This window comes from Ictalurus furcatus, chromosome 2, assembly GCF_023375685.1.
Source record: "Ictalurus furcatus strain D&B chromosome 2, Billie_1.0, whole genome shotgun sequence".
Classification (NCBI taxonomy): domain Eukaryota; kingdom Metazoa; phylum Chordata; class Actinopteri; order Siluriformes; family Ictaluridae; genus Ictalurus; species Ictalurus furcatus.
The window spans coordinates 20,159,998-20,178,167 of record NC_071256.1 but is presented as its reverse complement, the minus strand read 5'-3'; the positions used below and the strand labels follow the sequence as shown (position 1 = coordinate 20,178,167).

At 36.3% G+C, this 18,170-nt stretch overlaps 1 protein-coding gene across 1 annotated transcript in view; it reads left to right on the top strand.

The window, feature by feature from the left end:
- Window positions 1-18,170, top strand: part of cacna1ia (calcium voltage-gated channel subunit alpha1 Ia) — a 75,143-nt gene that overhangs the window by 49,539 nt on the left and 7,434 nt on the right. The window contains exons 16-30 of the mRNA XM_053652327.1: window positions 1,263-1,363; window positions 2,922-3,045; window positions 4,752-4,820; window positions 5,318-5,496; window positions 5,733-5,859; window positions 6,174-6,299; window positions 7,268-7,357; window positions 8,295-8,487; window positions 9,643-9,794; window positions 10,328-10,437; window positions 10,955-11,088; window positions 11,169-11,239; window positions 13,802-13,880; window positions 15,147-15,268; window positions 16,423-16,836. Of these exons, the coding sequence (XP_053508302.1) occupies window positions 1,263-1,363; window positions 2,922-3,045; window positions 4,752-4,820; window positions 5,318-5,496; window positions 5,733-5,859; window positions 6,174-6,299; window positions 7,268-7,357; window positions 8,295-8,487; window positions 9,643-9,794; window positions 10,328-10,437; window positions 10,955-11,088; window positions 11,169-11,239; window positions 13,802-13,880; window positions 15,147-15,268; window positions 16,423-16,836 (2,091 nt within the window). The remainder of the gene's footprint in view (window positions 1-1,262; window positions 1,364-2,921; window positions 3,046-4,751; window positions 4,821-5,317; window positions 5,497-5,732; window positions 5,860-6,173; window positions 6,300-7,267; window positions 7,358-8,294; window positions 8,488-9,642; window positions 9,795-10,327; window positions 10,438-10,954; window positions 11,089-11,168; window positions 11,240-13,801; window positions 13,881-15,146; window positions 15,269-16,422; window positions 16,837-18,170) is intronic.

Below are 18,170 nucleotides of genomic sequence, written 5' to 3'. Positions count from 1 at the left end.
TCTCACTCTCTTTCTGTCTCTCTATCACTCTTTCTCTCTTCCTCTCTTTCTGTCTCTCTATCACTCTTTCTCTCTCCCTCTCTTTCTGTCTCCCTCACTCTTTCTCTCTCCCTCTCTTTCTCTCTCTCACTCTTTCTTTCTCCCTCTCCCTCTCTCTCCCTCTCTCTCACTCTCACTCTTTCTGTCTCCCTCTCTTTCTCTCTTTCTCACTCTTTCTCTCTCCCTCTTTTTCTCTCTCATACACACTTTCTCTCTCCCTCTCTTTCTCTCTCTCACTCTCTCTCCCTCTCTTTCTCTATCTCTCTCTCCAACTGAAATAACGCACACCTTCTGACCAATCAGATTCGAGCATTCAACTGTGCTGTGGTATAAATTTAGTAATATGCTGTGTAACATTGAGAAATATTTTTGATATTATATAATTTTACAAAAAAAAAAACAACCAACAACTAAACCAATTTTTTCATGTTGTACCAGTTTTGGCCACAGGGGGCGGGATGTGAGTAAAGTGTAGCACACTAGCTGTTAGCTAATATTTGCTATGCAGGTTTTTATTAACAAAATATCAAAACATACTCTGTGTTGTATGCTTGTGTTGAAGTTATCAACAGCAGTGTCGATAATAAGTGTGTGACGAACCAAATAAAGAAAGTTTATACTTCATATAATCTGGTTTGAGAAACATGGAACTTGTGAACAAAGAAATTGTGTTACATTTTTATGATGGATGAAACAAAAATATAGAGTTGGATTTTTGCACTCTTCTGTAAACTGTAGAGAATTTCTTTATCGGATTTAAACGAATATAAAATCTCTCAGACATTTCACAGAACCCAGAACACAGAAGAAAAAAAATGCTGCTAATGTGCTGAGTGGAGAGATTTTTTCTTCTTCAGTGAACAATGACCGATTTCTATATAACGCACAATCACACTGAATAATTAATGACAGCGTTGAGGAGGAAATTGAGCAGATGATGGTGCACACGTTTTAATTTACAACCACTCACATGTTTGTATGTAATTAAAGAACAATGTTGTGGTTCTCCGCTGTTGATCACATGGTGGTGGTGGTGTTCATAACAGGAATACATTTCTCACCATTTGCTTCATCGTTAAGTCTCATTTACAAACTCGTGCTTTTCCCTGACTGATGGACCGAACCACTTGTTGAGTAACGCCAGGGTGAAAATAAGAGCGATGTGTGATTAAATGTGTTTATTAGAAATGTATTTTTTGTTTTGTTTTTGTTTCTCTGTGCAGAGTTTGTGCTTCAGGATCCAGAAGATGATTGAAGTTTATCGTCCTGACTGGTGTGAGACGAGAGAGGACTGGAGTGTTTTCCTCTTCTCCCCTCAGAACAAGTCAGTTTCGACGCTCATCCATCTCCTGATGTTAGCATAACAAGCCCAGATTAGCCGAGATTAAACATACAATTGAACTAGAAATATTAATAGCAATAATAATAATAATCCTTACTGTATATTTCACTTAGTACGACACATTCTGTGTACAATCTCTGTAATTAAGCATTCATTATTATTATTACACTTTAACACGTATACATTAACAAGCAAATACCACTGAGATAGCAACATATGGTTGGGTGCAAAATTTTGCACCCCCCTCCCCTTAGTTTCCTGGTGAAAATAATTAATTCTGTTTATATTAAATAGCATTGCTAAATAAATCCCAGTTAATATCACTGTTTGTTTATTAAATCTGCATCTCACTGACTATAAACTCTCACCACATGTTCACTGTAAGTCTTATTTGAGATGTGGAAAAACTGCTCACAGGTTCAGAAACGATGTGGATTTTGTGGTCAGTGTAAATCTCATGCTCGACCTGTCTCAGAGATGCACAAGGGGATAATGTGGTGTTGCTTGCTAGCTAATGTGAACGTAGAGTTAGTGAACACACACATGCCACACACACAATCAATAGTCGTGATGGGTTGTTAGTACCTAGGAGATGGGTTTGATTTGGCTATCGATCAGTGTTAGTGAGACAGCATCCAGTTTTTCCCACCTCTGAGCATTGTGGAGGAAACGTCTTAAACATACCTCTGTGTGTGAATGCATGCATGTGCGATTGCTGCACTTTATTCATCCTATTCACCAGACCATCCACATTTTACAGCAAAAGGCATATAAAATCTATTTTAAGCACTCTTTATTAACCCTTTATTAACTCTTTGTTAACCCTTTATTAACTCTTTGTTAAACAAATCATATTTATGGAAACAGGAACACAGCACCAGCTCCTGTACTCTGGAATTTCAATTTTACAGAAATATGTAAATATTTAGTTTGTGGTACCGTGATTAAAGAGGATTTTCTATTCTATTAAAACTCTATTCTACAGAACCCCTGAGCAGACCTTTGAGAAAAAAAAAAACAACAACAAAAAAAACATAGACATTAAAAAAAGGAAAATTTTCATATGTACACCAAATTTTTTTCTGAAAGAAGAGGACATGGTTTTATGTTTTTTAGTTAATTATCATGTACTCACCACTTACTTTCTCAATGTCTTTCACAAAATAATCATTGTGAAAATTGAATATAATTTTTAGTATGTATGTATGTATTATTTTTGTTGTTTTTATTTATTTTGTTTGGTTTTTGGTGCCTACAGTTCTGTTCTATTCTGAGTTTCTTCACCGTCTTCCTTTTCATCTTGTAACACATTTTGATATGCAAATGTTTATTATGATTGCATGAATATGCAAATCAGCCAGTGACATGACTTTGAGACTTTTAGTGACTTTCTGAATGACTTTTTTTTTTTTCCTGAAAAGAGGTTTAAGACAGTCACTTAAAGGCCTGAGGGAAGCAGTTTTACTTTCACGTGGAGTACTGTGTCATTGTGTAATTGTCTTTTTTTTGCCTTCTGATTATATTTTGTTAATGTTTTCAGGTTCAGGTTGATGTGCCAGTCCATCATAGCCCATAAGCTGTTTGACTACGTGGTGTTGGCCTTCATCTTCTCCAATTGCATCACTGTGGCTCTGGAGAGACCCAAAATCCTCCAGGGCAGTTTGGTACGACCCACAAGTTAAACGCTAAGCACTAAGCGCTAACCGCTAACAACTATTTAATTCTCAAAATGCAATCTTGGAACCTCCAGGGGGGCTGTACAGCATAGCCACGGGGTCGATGTTTCTTTGTTTTGTTTTTTGTTTTGTTCTTAGATTTTGTTACAGTTGTGGAAAACTCACCACTCATCATAATTAAAGTTATATTTATTATTGTGTCTAAAAGTAATTATTGTTAATCTGAATCTAATAACAAGTTTAATAGAAATGTGTTCTGTGAGTATAAAATTCAGCACTGTAAAACCGGACAGTTCATTTAACTCAAAAAATTTGAGGAAACTAATTACCTCAAAATTTTTAAGTTGATAAATCAATTTCTTTAAGCCAAATACACTTAAATATAACAAAAATTTAACTCAAACTTGTTATATTTAAGTGTATTTGGCTTAAAGAAATTGATTTATCAACTTAAAAATTTTGAGGTAATTAGTTTCCTCAAATTTTTTGAGTTAAATGAACTTATCCAGTTTTACAGTGAGGAATAAAACCTCTGTGCCTGCAATGTGTAGTGCAAATATTATTGTGCGCATTTAAATAATGCGTCTGATATTTAGTAGTTGTTGGGTTATGGTTATAAAATAAAGGTTATAATGCAGATCTGGTGTTATTGTGCGTTATAATAAAGACTTTAAATAATGACGCCTGTATGAACAAATTCACTAAGCAGCAACTCTAATACTACGGCAGAACTGGATGTCATAGTTTCTCTGATTAAATATGTGTTTATCAGAAATTCATTATGATATCAGAGCTGACTTACTGTAATTGCCGTGCTCTCTGGGTGAGAAGGGCATACTCTCTCTCCCCTGTGAATCACAGTGACACTGGCCAATCATGGATGTCTGTGAGCTCATGCATGCACAAGCGCTTTCCTCTGAGTGTATCACCTAAACCTTACATTTTGACTTGTGCACATTAACTCAGATGTCACGGAGTTGAGGACAGATGCAAATGCAGATAAGAGCTTTATTATAGGACAGGCACAGGCAGACAATTCCAAATCGTGAAACATAGACGTGGTCATAAACAGGCAATAGGTCAGGCGATCGGCAAACGGGCATAAACGAGGCGAAACAAGAATTGAAAATGAGGGCTAGAACAAGATCAAAACTAGGACACAAAACACAATGCACAAATGCTTAGTATACGGAAAACACACGTAATAATTTCAAACAGTATCTCTTATGTGTGGTGTGATTGTGTGTGAGATTGGATGCAGATTTGCGATTAGAATGAAAGTGAGTGTTCTGGGAATTGCGGTCTATGGCGGCCATGTTTGTAGGCCGCAGTGCAGGATGGGAAATGTAGTCACTGGTCTGCTGTGATATGACACCAGAGTACAGCTCAGGTTTTTCTCAGACTGCAATAGCTGATGTTGCCTCCACCGCTGCCTAAACTCCCTGATATTATTGTCTATAATAATATTATATTAGAATGATTTATGTAACCTGCTTTATTATTAATCCTAATGATGCTTCATAACACATTCATACAGACATTACAGGATATAATATATAGATGCACTATAACATGTTAGAAATTAAGGAATCATGTGTTATGTATTATGAATTTTATATACATGAGTATATAATGCTGATCATATCTGTGCAAAATCATACAAAGAAGTAACGTGTGTGTGTGTTTGTGTGTAGGAAAGGCTTTTTCTCACCATCTCTAATTACATCTTCACTGCTATCTTCGTGGGTGAGATGACTCTAAAGGTAAATGTGATATTTATGATAATTTCATGTCTCCATGAAACTGCAGTGTAAACATCATCATGAAGTGTTTCAGGATAAACAGACAGCAGCATCATTCTCCTCTCATGCTCTTCTCATTCTCCTCTCATGATCCTCTCATTCTCTTCTCATTCTCCTCTCATTCTGTTCTCATTGTGTTCTCATTCTTCTCTCATGATCCTCTCATTCTGTTCTAATTCTCTTCTCATTCTCCTCTCATTCTGTTCTCGTTCTCTTCTCCTTTTCTCATTCCCCTCTCATGATCCTCTCATTCTCTTCTCCTTCTCTTCTTGTTCTCCTCTCATATTCCTCTCATTCTCCTCTCGTTTTCCTCTAATTCTCCTCTCATGTTCCTTTCATTCTCCTCTGATTCTCTTCTCATGATACTGTCATTCTCCTATCATGTTCTTCTTATATTCCTCTAATTCTCTTCTCTCTCTCTCTCTCTCTCTCTCTCTCTCTCTCTCTCTCTCTCTCAGGTGGTTTCAATGGGGTTATACCTGGGTGATCAGGCGTACCTGCGCAGCAGTTGGAATGTCCTTGATGGTTTTTTGGTTTTCGTCTCGTTGATTGACATTGTGGTGTCGATGGCAGGCGGAGCTAAGATCCTGGGGGTTCTAAGGGTTCTCAGGCTTCTGCGCACACTGCGCCCTCTCAGGTATGGAAGAGGAACTGCAGGAGATGAAGAGGATGTAGCAGTACACTCTTAAAAACAAAATATTTCCTTAAGGCTCTTTGGCTGTTTACAGTTATTCATGTGGATAAATAGTAGATAAATATTAAGAAAGTTTAACTAAAGCATAATTATTTGCTCCATCGGCACAGTGGTGTGGTGATGTGTCGATAAGAACTCATTTTTCTCTTTGTTTATTTATTTATTTGTCTTTTTCTTAGGGTGATCAGTCGAGCTCCTGGCCTCAAGCTCGTAGTGGAGACTCTGATTACGTCTCTGAAGCCCATTGGGAACATCGTTCTCATCTGCTGTGCTTTTTTCATCATCTTTGGTATCCTTGGAGTCCAGGTACAGAGCCTGAGGCTTTCTTCTCTTTCTCTCCGGCTATCTTCTTCATCCTTCCTTTTATTCTATTCTTTATTTTCCTGCTTTACATTTACATTTATGCCACTTTCACTCCATAAATTCCACTTTGATTTGATTTGAATGTATCTTTTTACTGTATTTTTCACCTCTTTATTTCTTGTGATTTGTCCATTTTTTCCTCTCACATTGCTCTGTTTTTTTTTCATGCCTGACTTTGACAAGGTTGTCAGAAAAGAAAAAAATAATCTGTGCGATTCTGACTTACTCAATTTGGTGTTTCTGTTTCACCTCGACAGCTTTTCAAAGGAAAATTCTTCTATTGCCTGGGTCTGGATGTCAGAAACATCACCAACAAGTCTGACTGCCTGCTTGCCAATTACAAGTGGGTTCATCACAAGTACAACTTCGACAATCTGGGACAGGTGAGCTCCATTCTCACGCTCTTTATTTCAACTAACATTGTTTTTTTTATGTCTCATTCACTTCCAAAAACATCATCCATCATTTCTTTTCTTTTTTTTCCCTTTCTTCCAGTGAAGGTCACTTTACAAAGTAACAATATTATCATTTATAAATTAATAATGAATTTTAAAAAAGACATATCATAATAAAAATAATTTTCTAATTTGTAAAGTAACCTTAATACAATTTTGTAAATAATAAATAACACTTGAAATTTTCAAAGATTTTTATACATTTTAAAGTAGCAATGTTATACTTTTAAAGTGACAGTTATAATTTGTAAAGATTTCATCATTTCTAAAGTAACAATGTTACAATTTTGTAACGTAACCATGCTAAAATGTGTAAATAATAATAATAATAATCATCATCATAATGATAAAAGATCAGTAAATTATTAATTTTAAAGTAACAGTAAAGTATCCTTTCTAAAATATTTGCATTGGTCTGCACTTATATAGCACTTTTTTAACCTTAGCGGTTCCAAAGTGCTTTATACTGGTTCTCATTCACCCATTCGCCCATTCACACACACACACTCACACACCAGTGGTAGCAGAGCTGCCATGCAAGGTGCTAGCTTGCCATCGTGAGCAACTTGGGGTTCAGTGTCTTGCCCAAGGACACTTCAGCATGTGGAGTCATGTGGGCTGGGAATCGAACCACCATCCCTACAATTAGTGGACAACCCGCTCTACCAGCTGAGCTGACATTTATAATAATAAGACAAAAGTACATTTGTACAGGTTTTATAATTTCTAAATTAACAGTGTTGCATTTTGCAAAGTAAAATGTTACTAAAATAATTTTATTACTTTCATTAAGTAATAATGTTTATACTTAGTGTCTGTGTGCCGTTATTCTGTCCTAACTCTTCCTGCAGAATCTCTGACATTATTATTTGTTTTGCTCTTTTTTTCCCCCTCAGGCCCTCATGTCCCTATTTGTCCTCGCATCCAAGGACGGTTGGGTCAACATCATGTATCACGGTCTGGATGCAGTCAGTGTGGACCAGCAGGTACACGTTCTCCTTCAAAACCCTCCTCATGGTGCCATTACTTTACATTCGCAAAAACTAGGACTCCAGCTCCCACATCATCTTGTAACTTAAACAAATTCCTGTCCAAGAGAATAGAATCCCAAATACAGACCAAACCTTCAATTAGCTTTAATAAAACTGTCTTTTTTAAAATATTGCACTTTTCAATATATATATATATATATATATATATATATATATATATATATATATTGAAAAGTGCAATATTTTAAAAAAGACAGTTTTTAATATATATATATATATATATATATATATATATATATATATATATATATATATATATATATATATATATGTAGCTTTTTTTATTTTAGTTTTATTTCACTTTTTTTCTCCATATTTTGTGTTATTTTTATTGTCTTTTATTTTTTCTCTTCACCAGAAGAAGTGTGCACATGCTGGTTGTCTGAATTTTTAGTTATCAAATAGCATCACATCTGTAAACATGCAATTCTGATCACAAAATCTCCTCCTGCTGTTGCCGTCTCGAAAAATAATAACAACCTGATTATTCTCCAGTCTCCTTTCTGCTCCACACTTTTCACCAAATCATCTATTTGCGTAATCATAAATTGGAAACTAAACACTGTGTGTAATTTTCCTCCTCTGAGCTCTGGGTTCATATTGAAGCCATCAGTAGTTTTCTCTCATGGACGCTGCAGCACCTGATTCGGGCTCGACCTCTGTTCGCTGGTGTGGTAACCAGCCGAATATCTCACACGCCTCACTTCATCTCACAATAATTCAACCAATTTCCACCACCATTTACCGTTCTTCTCTTCCCCTAGCTTCAAATTGATCAGATTGGATCGCGGCGTGAACCTCTGTGTGTTATCTCATCTCTCCTCCGCTTTTCCATCTTACCGCTCTGTTTTTCTGCTCGTTCTTTTATTAGCCGATCATCAACAACAACCCATGGATGCTGCTGTACTTCATCTCCTTCCTCCTCATCGTCAGTTTCTTCGTGCTCAACATGTTTGTGGGTGTGGTGGTGGAGAACTTCCACAAGTGCCGACAGCACCAGGAGGTGGAGGAGGCCAAAAGAAGGGAGGAGAAGCGACTCCGGCGCATGGAGAAGAAGAGACGGAGTAAGAAACTAGTTGCAGTGATTTTTTTATATGTGATAATTCAGAGACTTTGCTGCTAATTAGAGATTTTCATGCAGAATTAACTTGGTTATTGCTCTGAGGAAATAGAACCTTAAAGGTTCTAGAACCTTGCTAGTGTTTTCTGATCAGAAAGGGTTCCAAAGGGTTCCAAGTTGGAAGGCTCCAAAACAAGGTTCTTCATTATCCAATGAACAACCTGTATATAGAACCCTTAAGGATTTTTTCATTCATCACCAGTCTTCAGGGGTTCTGTGTTGAAACCCTACAACAAAGTGTTTTCTCTTCTGAACCATTTGTTGGAAGCTAAAAACCATTACTTATCCAACAAACCCTTAAAGAACCTTTTTTTTCTAAAATTGCACATTCGTAAAAGAGTTAGAACCCTTAAGATACTCCGGATGCCACCCCACAGGTCTCATTAAAGGTTACATGTAGAACCCTACAATAAAGTGTTTTATTAGAAATACTGTAGTTCCTAGTAGAACCTTTTTTGGAACATAAGAACTCTTAATTAGCCAAGGAACAATTAAAGAACCCTTGAACAACCTTTTTTGTATTGGAGTGTGTGTATTAACTCTATAAGTGTGCAGTGCAAAATTCTAAATTATTGCTAATTATTTTCATCTTAATATCTAGAACATTTAGGTTCTTGTTACTTGGCACACTATTTGAATTAAAGGGTTCTTTAAGGGTTCTGTAAGGGTTCTGGCTCGACGTAAAACCATTTCTGATAGGGAAACAGTCTGTTTTGGGGTTCTGCATAGAACGAAGGACTACTGAAGAACCCTTAAGGATCATAATATTCTAAGCACCTCTGTTGATAATGCATTCATTTTATTTATTCTAACTCCACCCCCTTTTTAAAATAATGACATCACTCCTAATCAGTTTACGCTCACACTGATGATCACAAACATGCAGAAAATATTTCGCACACATCATTTTTTCAACACAATTTCAGGTATAAATGTTATTTAATTTAATCACAAGAGAAATTATATTTATATGGATTTAATACCACAGACATTGGTAATATAAATAAAATTTCTGAGAGTTGTTGATTTTATTAATTTATTATTAACTTTTTTATTTTACTTTTTTTTTTTTATTTTATTTGACTTTATTTTATTTTAGAAGCCCACAAGTTGCCATATTACGCCAGTTACAGTCACGTCCGCCTGATGATCCACAACCTGTGCACCAATCACTACCTGGACCTCTTCATTACCTTCATCATCTGTGTGAATGTGGTGACCATGTCTCTGGAGCACTACAGTCAGCCTCATGTGAGTGTGTGTTCTACTGATCTCATTAGAACCTGTGTGTTAGAACAGGAACAGGTTCGATTTCATCATTTATTAAAACAAACAGCAAATACATTTCAGTGATCTTTCAGGAACACAGATACTGTAGATATACTGTTTGACAAATGCTCTTACACCACGGCGCTGTTAAATCCTGCATCCTGATTGGTCAGAAGACGTTGATTAGTTGATTACATTGTGCTTTCTATAGTAACAGCTCATTCACAGGGACTTGTATGGCACATAAACAGTAGGTAACATGTATGGAAGGAGTCTCCAGTATCAGCTCTTTGTAACAGTCAGAAGTAAAGCTGTAACTTTAAGTTTTCTGATATCAGAAGATATACAGAATGAAATGTGAAGAACACACATTACACACAATCCCAATAGTATTCACGTTGTAGAGACTATTTCTGCTGCAGTATATTTTTATTCTCTCATTTTCACTGCTCTATTCTTCTCTCCATCTCTTTTTCTCTCTCTCTCTTTCTCTCTCGCTCTCTTCTTGCTCTCAGTCTCTGGAGATCACTCTCAAGTACTGTAATTATTTCTTCACCAGCACCTTTGTGCTCGAGGCCGTGCTGAAACTCATCGCATTTGGCTTCCGACGCTTCTTCAAAGACAGGTACAGCACACACACACACACGCACATGCGCATACACATACACGCATATGCACGCGCACACACACACACACACACACACACACACACACACACAGAAAGTGTACTGACTGCCAGATTCTCTGCCTATTAATCAGACTCTCTAATGGATTTAATAGATTAATTACCGGAATTTCAAACTTGTCATCATTTGAAAATTTACTCCTGTATGTTTTTATAGTTGCATTGTTTGTACAATGAATTAGCATTTTTATTAATTTTTTTATTTTTTTGCTTAAACTGGTTGCTTAGCAACAGTATTTAGAGTGGTTTTGTTTGGGCCTAGGAGTAACTTTAGTATACTCTATCCGCTATAACTTAAAGAAGAACAGGAACTAAACTGTCTTGTGTATAAGAGGAATAAAACACTCTGGGATGTGCTGCTATAAGAAAATAATCAACTTCAGGTTGATAACAGTAAGTCTACTTTATCAATCATAGCTCTGTGTGTGTGTGTGTGTGTGTGTGTGTGTGTGTGTAGGTGGAATCAGTTGGATCTGGCTATAGTTCTGCTCTCAGTCATGGGCATAACACTGGAGGAGATTGAGATCAGCGCCGCTTTACCCATCAACCCCACCATCATCCGCATCATGAGGGTTCTGCGCATCGCTCGTGGTTAGTGTACATCACTCTCTCTCACATACAAACACACACACACACACACTTTCCACACTGTCTCCTCTGTTTTTTTGCAGTGCTGAAGCTGTTAAAGATGGCGACCGGGATGAGAGCTCTGCTGGACACAGTGGTACAGGCTCTACCTCAGGTAAACACACACACACAGACACACACACACACTATATCTGCTATCAGTGTTTACCTATTTATAATTTTCTCATCCGTAAATTCATCAATGTTCTGAAAGTTCTTTCATGAGCCCGAGAATTGTGACATATTTGTGCAGATGCTTTCTAAACATCTCAGTGGAAGTGAATCCTTTATTTATACACACACCAATAAACACACACACACACACACATCGCTTTCATCTCCGATAATAGATTTCTGTCCAAAGCATCTTGTTTCTGGAGGAACTGTATGTTATTACAGACTCCCGAGCCCTCACACTTATTACTGTTATACACCTGCATTATAATTCTATATATATTTCCCATGAGCGTGTCTCAATTCAACCTGCAGCGGCTCATCTAACGAACTTTCCTCCAGCCGATAACGTGAGCAGAAAGGGCGAGGTGGTGCTGTAGTACAGAGCTCCTCTGTGAATATCGATCCAGAGTTCATTAGAGCAGGAGTGTGTGATTTATTCCGCTCAGTCTGAGAGATAATTAATGCTCAAGATGATTAATGACACCAGTGTGTGGTCCGGCCCTTGTTCTACAGATCTACAGCCGTCACACAGACATTCTGTCTGAAGCTAATTATAATTATTATTAATAAGGTATTTTGTAAATTGTTTATAGACTGAATAATCACTGCAAAGATTCCTAAGGGAAAAAAAAACACACTATAACTATTTACTATAACATCACTGGCTGAAATGAACACACACAAAAACTATTTAAATATTAATTTCTTTACTTTATTTGCACATGACATCATTTATGCAGTCATTTTTAATTTAATGCTCACCACTGTTCGATTTAGTAATAAATAAAACAAATGAATGGCAATTCATTCTTTGTTTCTAATACACACCCCCTCACCAGAAAAATGAATGAATCATTGAATGAGTGAACAACTGATTTAAATGATTCAAATCTCTAAAAAGAATTGCTTTGCACATTACTGTGATTTGAATCACATTCAAAATTATTCAAATCACTAAAGAGAATCACCACAGTGTGACTTGACTAAAACATTTGCGTTATTTAGTGAATTGAATTGAATGATTCAAATCTCTTAAAGAACACAATAGGTGCTCAATAGAACAAAATGATTCGAACCACTATAAAGAATCATTATTATCAATGTTACACACTATTATATTTGAATAATGTTAGTATACTGAACAAAATGATTTGAATCACTAAAAAGAATCATTATCAAAGTAACTCACTATAATATTTGAATAACTAATGAATTGAACAAAATGATTCGAATCACTAAAAAGAATCATTATCAATGTGACTCACTATTTTATTTGAATTATATTAGTGCACTGAACAAAATGATTTGAATCACTAAAAAGAATCATTATCAATGTGACTCACTATTATATTTAAATTATGTTAGTGTACTGAACAAAATGATTCGAATCACTAAAAAGAATCATTATCAAAGTAACTCACTATAATATTTCAATAACTAATGAATTGAACAAAATGATTCGAATCACTAAAAAGATTCATTATAAATGTGACTCACTATAAAAATTTAATATTGTTAGTGTACCGAACAAAAATATTCGAATCACTAAAAAGAATTATGTTCATCACTATTAATGTGACTAAAGCATTAGAATATCTTTAGTGAATTGAAATAAATTAGCTGAATCACTAAACCTTCTAGCTAGCATTGTGCAGAGAGGGGCAATGGATTTTTATTATGATGTCAAGCCAGATAGAATAAAAATGAACGGTTGTTTATTGTTAAACGCGTATTTTGCAGTAATATTATAACTAAGATAAAATGTTATGACCCGCCATAGTCCTAATTTCCGATGCAGACCTTTAAATTAAGAACACATGTGGCATGTAGTGGCAGGTTTATGCGTTTCAGACTGGCACTTGCACTCAGCTTGTTGTTTATAAGCCTCATTGACACTTTAAATGATTAAATGATCAGCATTGTGCTAGTTTTGCAAATTAACATTACAATTTAAGCATTTTGTGTATTTAGCTTCCTCTTGTAACTCATCTTTCTGTGTAATTAGCGTCACTTAGCCATGCTGTTAGCGCATTAGTGTTACATTTTTTATGTAGTTTCATTTTAGCTCCAGCTGCAGAATATCTGTATCAGATGAGGAGGGGGGTGTGTGTGTGTGTGTGTGTGTGTGTGTGTGTGTGTGTGTGTGCATTAGGAACCTTTTATTCAGCTCGCTTATTTATATTCACATTATTAAAGTTGTGCTTTATTAAACTCTGGGGAAGGTATAGGTGAAGCGTTTGAGTGACCTGCAGAGTGATTTTAATCGCATCATATTTTACACGACCGCTGATTTCACTCGCTTGACTCTTACACTTGTGAATATTTCATGGTCCCCAAGGGGAATGAGCAACTTTTCTTTATTATGCCAAATAGAAAAATGTCTTGTCTGGTGTTTTCCCTCGTTTCCTGATGTGCACGTCCCTCTTGTGTTCTTTTTTGTCTCAGTTTTTTTTATTTTAAAAGAGGAATCTATATATAAAATGCACGTTTTATTATTCAGGTGGGAAACCTCGGCCTCCTCTTTATGCTGCTCTTCTTCATCTACGCTGCGTTAGGAGTGGAACTGTTTGGAGAACTTGGTAAAGAAAAAAAAACATTTAATTACTTTTATTTCTTGATATTGTGATGTCATAATCTATCCCACTGTAGCATAATATTATATTATATAACTGCAAGGTACCTACAGCAAACACAGCATTATTGGTTGTTGGATATTTTCCTGTTAAAGAACCTTTGAAGAACCCTTCCAGTCCCACAACAGTTTAGTTAAATGTTAAATTCCTGAAAGTTTTAGATATTAAAAAGAATATACAGAGCAGTAAATTGTTAATACACTTAATACATAAACTCTTGGAAACAGTGGGCTCTTCAAGAATTCAAGTTAAGAATTCAGGGGATAATTAAGGGTTCTTAGCTTACAAAAATGGGTTCTACTTTAAACTTTAAGCGTTCCCACAGAGGGTTCTAGATTTTTGAGTGTGTACAGCATTTAGTTAAACATGTGATGGTAATTCTTTAATGAAGGGTTCTTTAATGATTTATTGGATAATTAATGGCTCTTAGCCTCCTTACCGGTTCTACATGGAACCCTTTCTGAAAGTTAAACACTCTGTTGTAGGGTTCTAGGTAACCTATATGGAACCCCAGAGGGGCAACCAAAAAAACCCTTAAGGATTTTATGCACCGTTTTTTCTTCACCGTTTTTTATACATTGTTTTCCTCTTCAGGGTTTATTGACTAATTTAGGCTTTTTAGCTTATATAAAAGGGTGCTGCTTGATAGTGCTTCAACACTGTCATAGGGTTCTATGTAGAGGATTTAAAAGTTCCCCATATGGACAAGTGAAGATAGGGGTAAAAGTTTTGCACATTTTTGTGGAAAGGGTTCTTCAACCATTCACTGGACTATTCAGGGTGTTTTTTTTTTAAATAATCAGTTCTGCTAGGGATCCTTTCTGATAAGAAAGTGCTTTTTAATAGGTTTCTGTTGTAATCTTCAAGGTTTCACCCAGCGGGGACTGAAGAACCCTTAAAGATTCTAAATAATTTGAGAGTGTACAGCTTTCTCTAAGGGTTGTTTTATGGGTTCATTAGGTATTTTTTTTTTTTTAGCATCCAAAAATATGATAAGTAAAAACATTTTCTGATAGAAAAATTAGCCTTTAAGGGTTCTCCCTGAGGAAGAGAGTGTACCCATGTTTTTGACTGCAATATAAAATCTTAAATTCACATCCCCACGTTCTTCTGAAGTGTTAAGAATATACTCACAGTGAGAACAGAGAACCCCAGTACCGGGTGGCTTAATGTGAGCTATGTTCTGGTTCTTGATCATTGTGTGTGTTACAGTGTGTAATGAGGATTATCCGTGTGAGGGGATGAGTCGACATGCCACCTTCGAGAACTTCGGCATGGCATTCCTCACACTCTTCCAAGTGTCCACGGGTGATAACTGGAACGGCATCATGAAGGTAGCGCGGTGTTCTCTTTTGGGTTCTTTGTATTTCACAGTATTTTAGTCTGATGATGAAAAACGCTTATCAGATCCACAGCTCATGGTATCAGACATCTGAAATGCGATTGTGGTTTGACTGATCGAAGGTATCATTTCATCGTGAGCTGAAAATACCAGCAAACATTTGTGTTTGAGTTTGGTGCTTTTACAGTCTTGTCATATTTCAGGTGAGATGTGATTTCCTCTGTCAGGAAATATCGAAAAAAAATATCTTGGAAACTTTTTATTGAAAAAAAGCACTTTTATATCACACATACACTTCATTTCTCTTTATCTATATTTTTTGCTTCTTTCTGAATTTCTCACTTATCAGTTAGGGCAATAAAGAAGGAAAGAAGAGCGATAAAAAATATTATTTTACTCCTGTCTTTGTGCACACAAGTCCTTAATTAAGGACACAGCGATATTAAAAATAATACATTTATAAATAAGAATATACTTTTAGTTTAAAATACTCAACAACTCAAATACTCAAAAATTATCATTTCATATTTGATTTTGTAATAAGATAATAAACATATATATATATATATATATATATATATATATATATATATATATATATATATATATATATATATAAAGTCTATCTTTATCTATTTTTGTACATCTTATATTTTATAAGACATGCAGCACAAAACAAGGATTACAATAAAAAGAAATAAACATTTAGAAGGATAGCAAATAAAACTTCAATAAAGGGAAAAAAATAATACAATTGATCAATAACTATTTTCAATGTGATAAAAAAAAACAAATAAATAGCGATTTAAAAGAAGAGGGAATAATAATATTATTTTTTAAGAAAATGTCCGATATGATGATATGATGACCTAATAATAATATACGTACTTACTTACTTTATATTTATTTGACAATAGTTAATATATTAGTTAAGATATTTAGCTTTTTTAAAACAACATATAAACATTTTTAAATGGTAAGATAATTTAAGGAGGAAAGGAGGGAAATAAAATTAAACAATGATGTTATTTATAGAAATGAAAGGAAGTAAACGTTTTGATGTGAACAGGGGATTTATGAGTGTATCAGTGTGGTTTATAACGTGTGTGTGTGTGTGTGTGTGTGTGTGTGTGTGTGTTTGTGTAGGACACGCTGCGTGAGTGCCCCTCAGGCGAGTATAGCTGTAACCCGAGCCTGCAGTTCATCTCTCCACTCTACTTTGTGAGCTTCGTGTTGACGGCGCAGTTCGTCCTCATCAATGTGGTGGTGGCTGTGTTAATGAAGCACCTCGACGACTCCAACAAGGAGGCACAAGAGGAGGCCGAGATGGACGCTGAGATCGAAATGGAGCTAGCACATGGTGCTCTCTGCTGCATGGGAGGTCTGGCTGGAGCTGGAGGAGGAGCTGTAGGTGGAGCTGGAGCTGGAGGAGGAGGGAAGAGAGGAGGTGAAGGAGAGAAGCAGGGAGGTGGAGGAAGTGGAGGAAGCTCTGGAGCTGCACCACATTCACCAGGAGAACATAAAACTAACAGCTCCAACAAACTGTACTCACCTGTACAGGTACAACACAAACTGTGTGATGGATGGATGGATGGATGGATAAATGAACAAATAAGCACAATCGAATGCAGGAACCTTTGAATGGATGAATCAGTGGTGACTGTTGCAAAGATGGATGGGCCAAAAGAGACAGCAGATGGATGGATGGATGAATATATGGGTTATGAATGAATGAATAGATGGATGGATGGATGGAGGCTGTTAAATGAAAGGAGTGATTGATGGATTGGTAAATGGATTTAGTTGGACTGGGAATTGTTGCATAGAAGGATGGATGGATGGATGGATGGATGGAGAGATAGATGGATGGATGCATAGACAGACATATGGTTAGAGGGTGGATGAATGGGTAGATGATTGATGGCTGGGTGGTCAGAGTATGGAAGGATGAGCTCCTGGGCAGAAATAGATATATGGACAAAATTGATAGATGGATAAATGACTGGGTATGAGTGAGTGAGTGAATGAATGAACGAATGAATGAATGAAAATATGGGTGCTTGGGTGAATTTATATTTGGATGAAAGTATGGGTGGATGAGTCAATATCAGACTGATGAATGGACAGATAAATGTATAGATGGATGAATGAATACTCAGACCTATGCCTAGACAGACAGAAGAACTGGCTGATGTGTGTATGGATGAATTGAGGATTATTGGATGAAAGAATAGAAGGATGGATAGATCGATTGGTGGCAGAATGGTAAGGCAGGATGGATGGACAGATGGTTGAATGGTGAGTAATGGATTAATGAATGAAAAGGTACTGTTAAATAAAAGAATAGATGAACAGATGGCTGGATGTATGTACAGATGAATGGCTGGTGGAAGTGATGAATGGATGGATGGATAGAGGAACTGATAGATGGAGTAAAGAATTCTTTGCCTGTATTAACTCAGTAGTTATGAGAGTCTTGCTTTATGTTTATAGATCCCTCATAGAATAAAATGAACAGATGGACTGATGGATGGATGTGGAAGAAAATAGATGGATGGACAGATAAAGGAATAAAAACATGGACTGACAACTTCACACCAGTCTGGCTGATGTGAAATCTATCTGTATAAAAGCTCAGTGATGGCTGAGGGATTCATTTTTGTTTAAAGACAGACACATGAGAGAGGAGTTTTGATTAGGACTTGACTTCTGTCACCATGGCAACAGTCCCATGTCAGCCCTGGTGGCATGGACACACACACACACACACACACACACACACAAACACACACAGACACACAGACACAGTGAGTTAGTGTCAGGTAGCTGAAGCTATAATTGTTTTTCCTGGTCCATTTTTAGCCAGCGTGGTTATGTAAGTGAGAGCAGGAGGA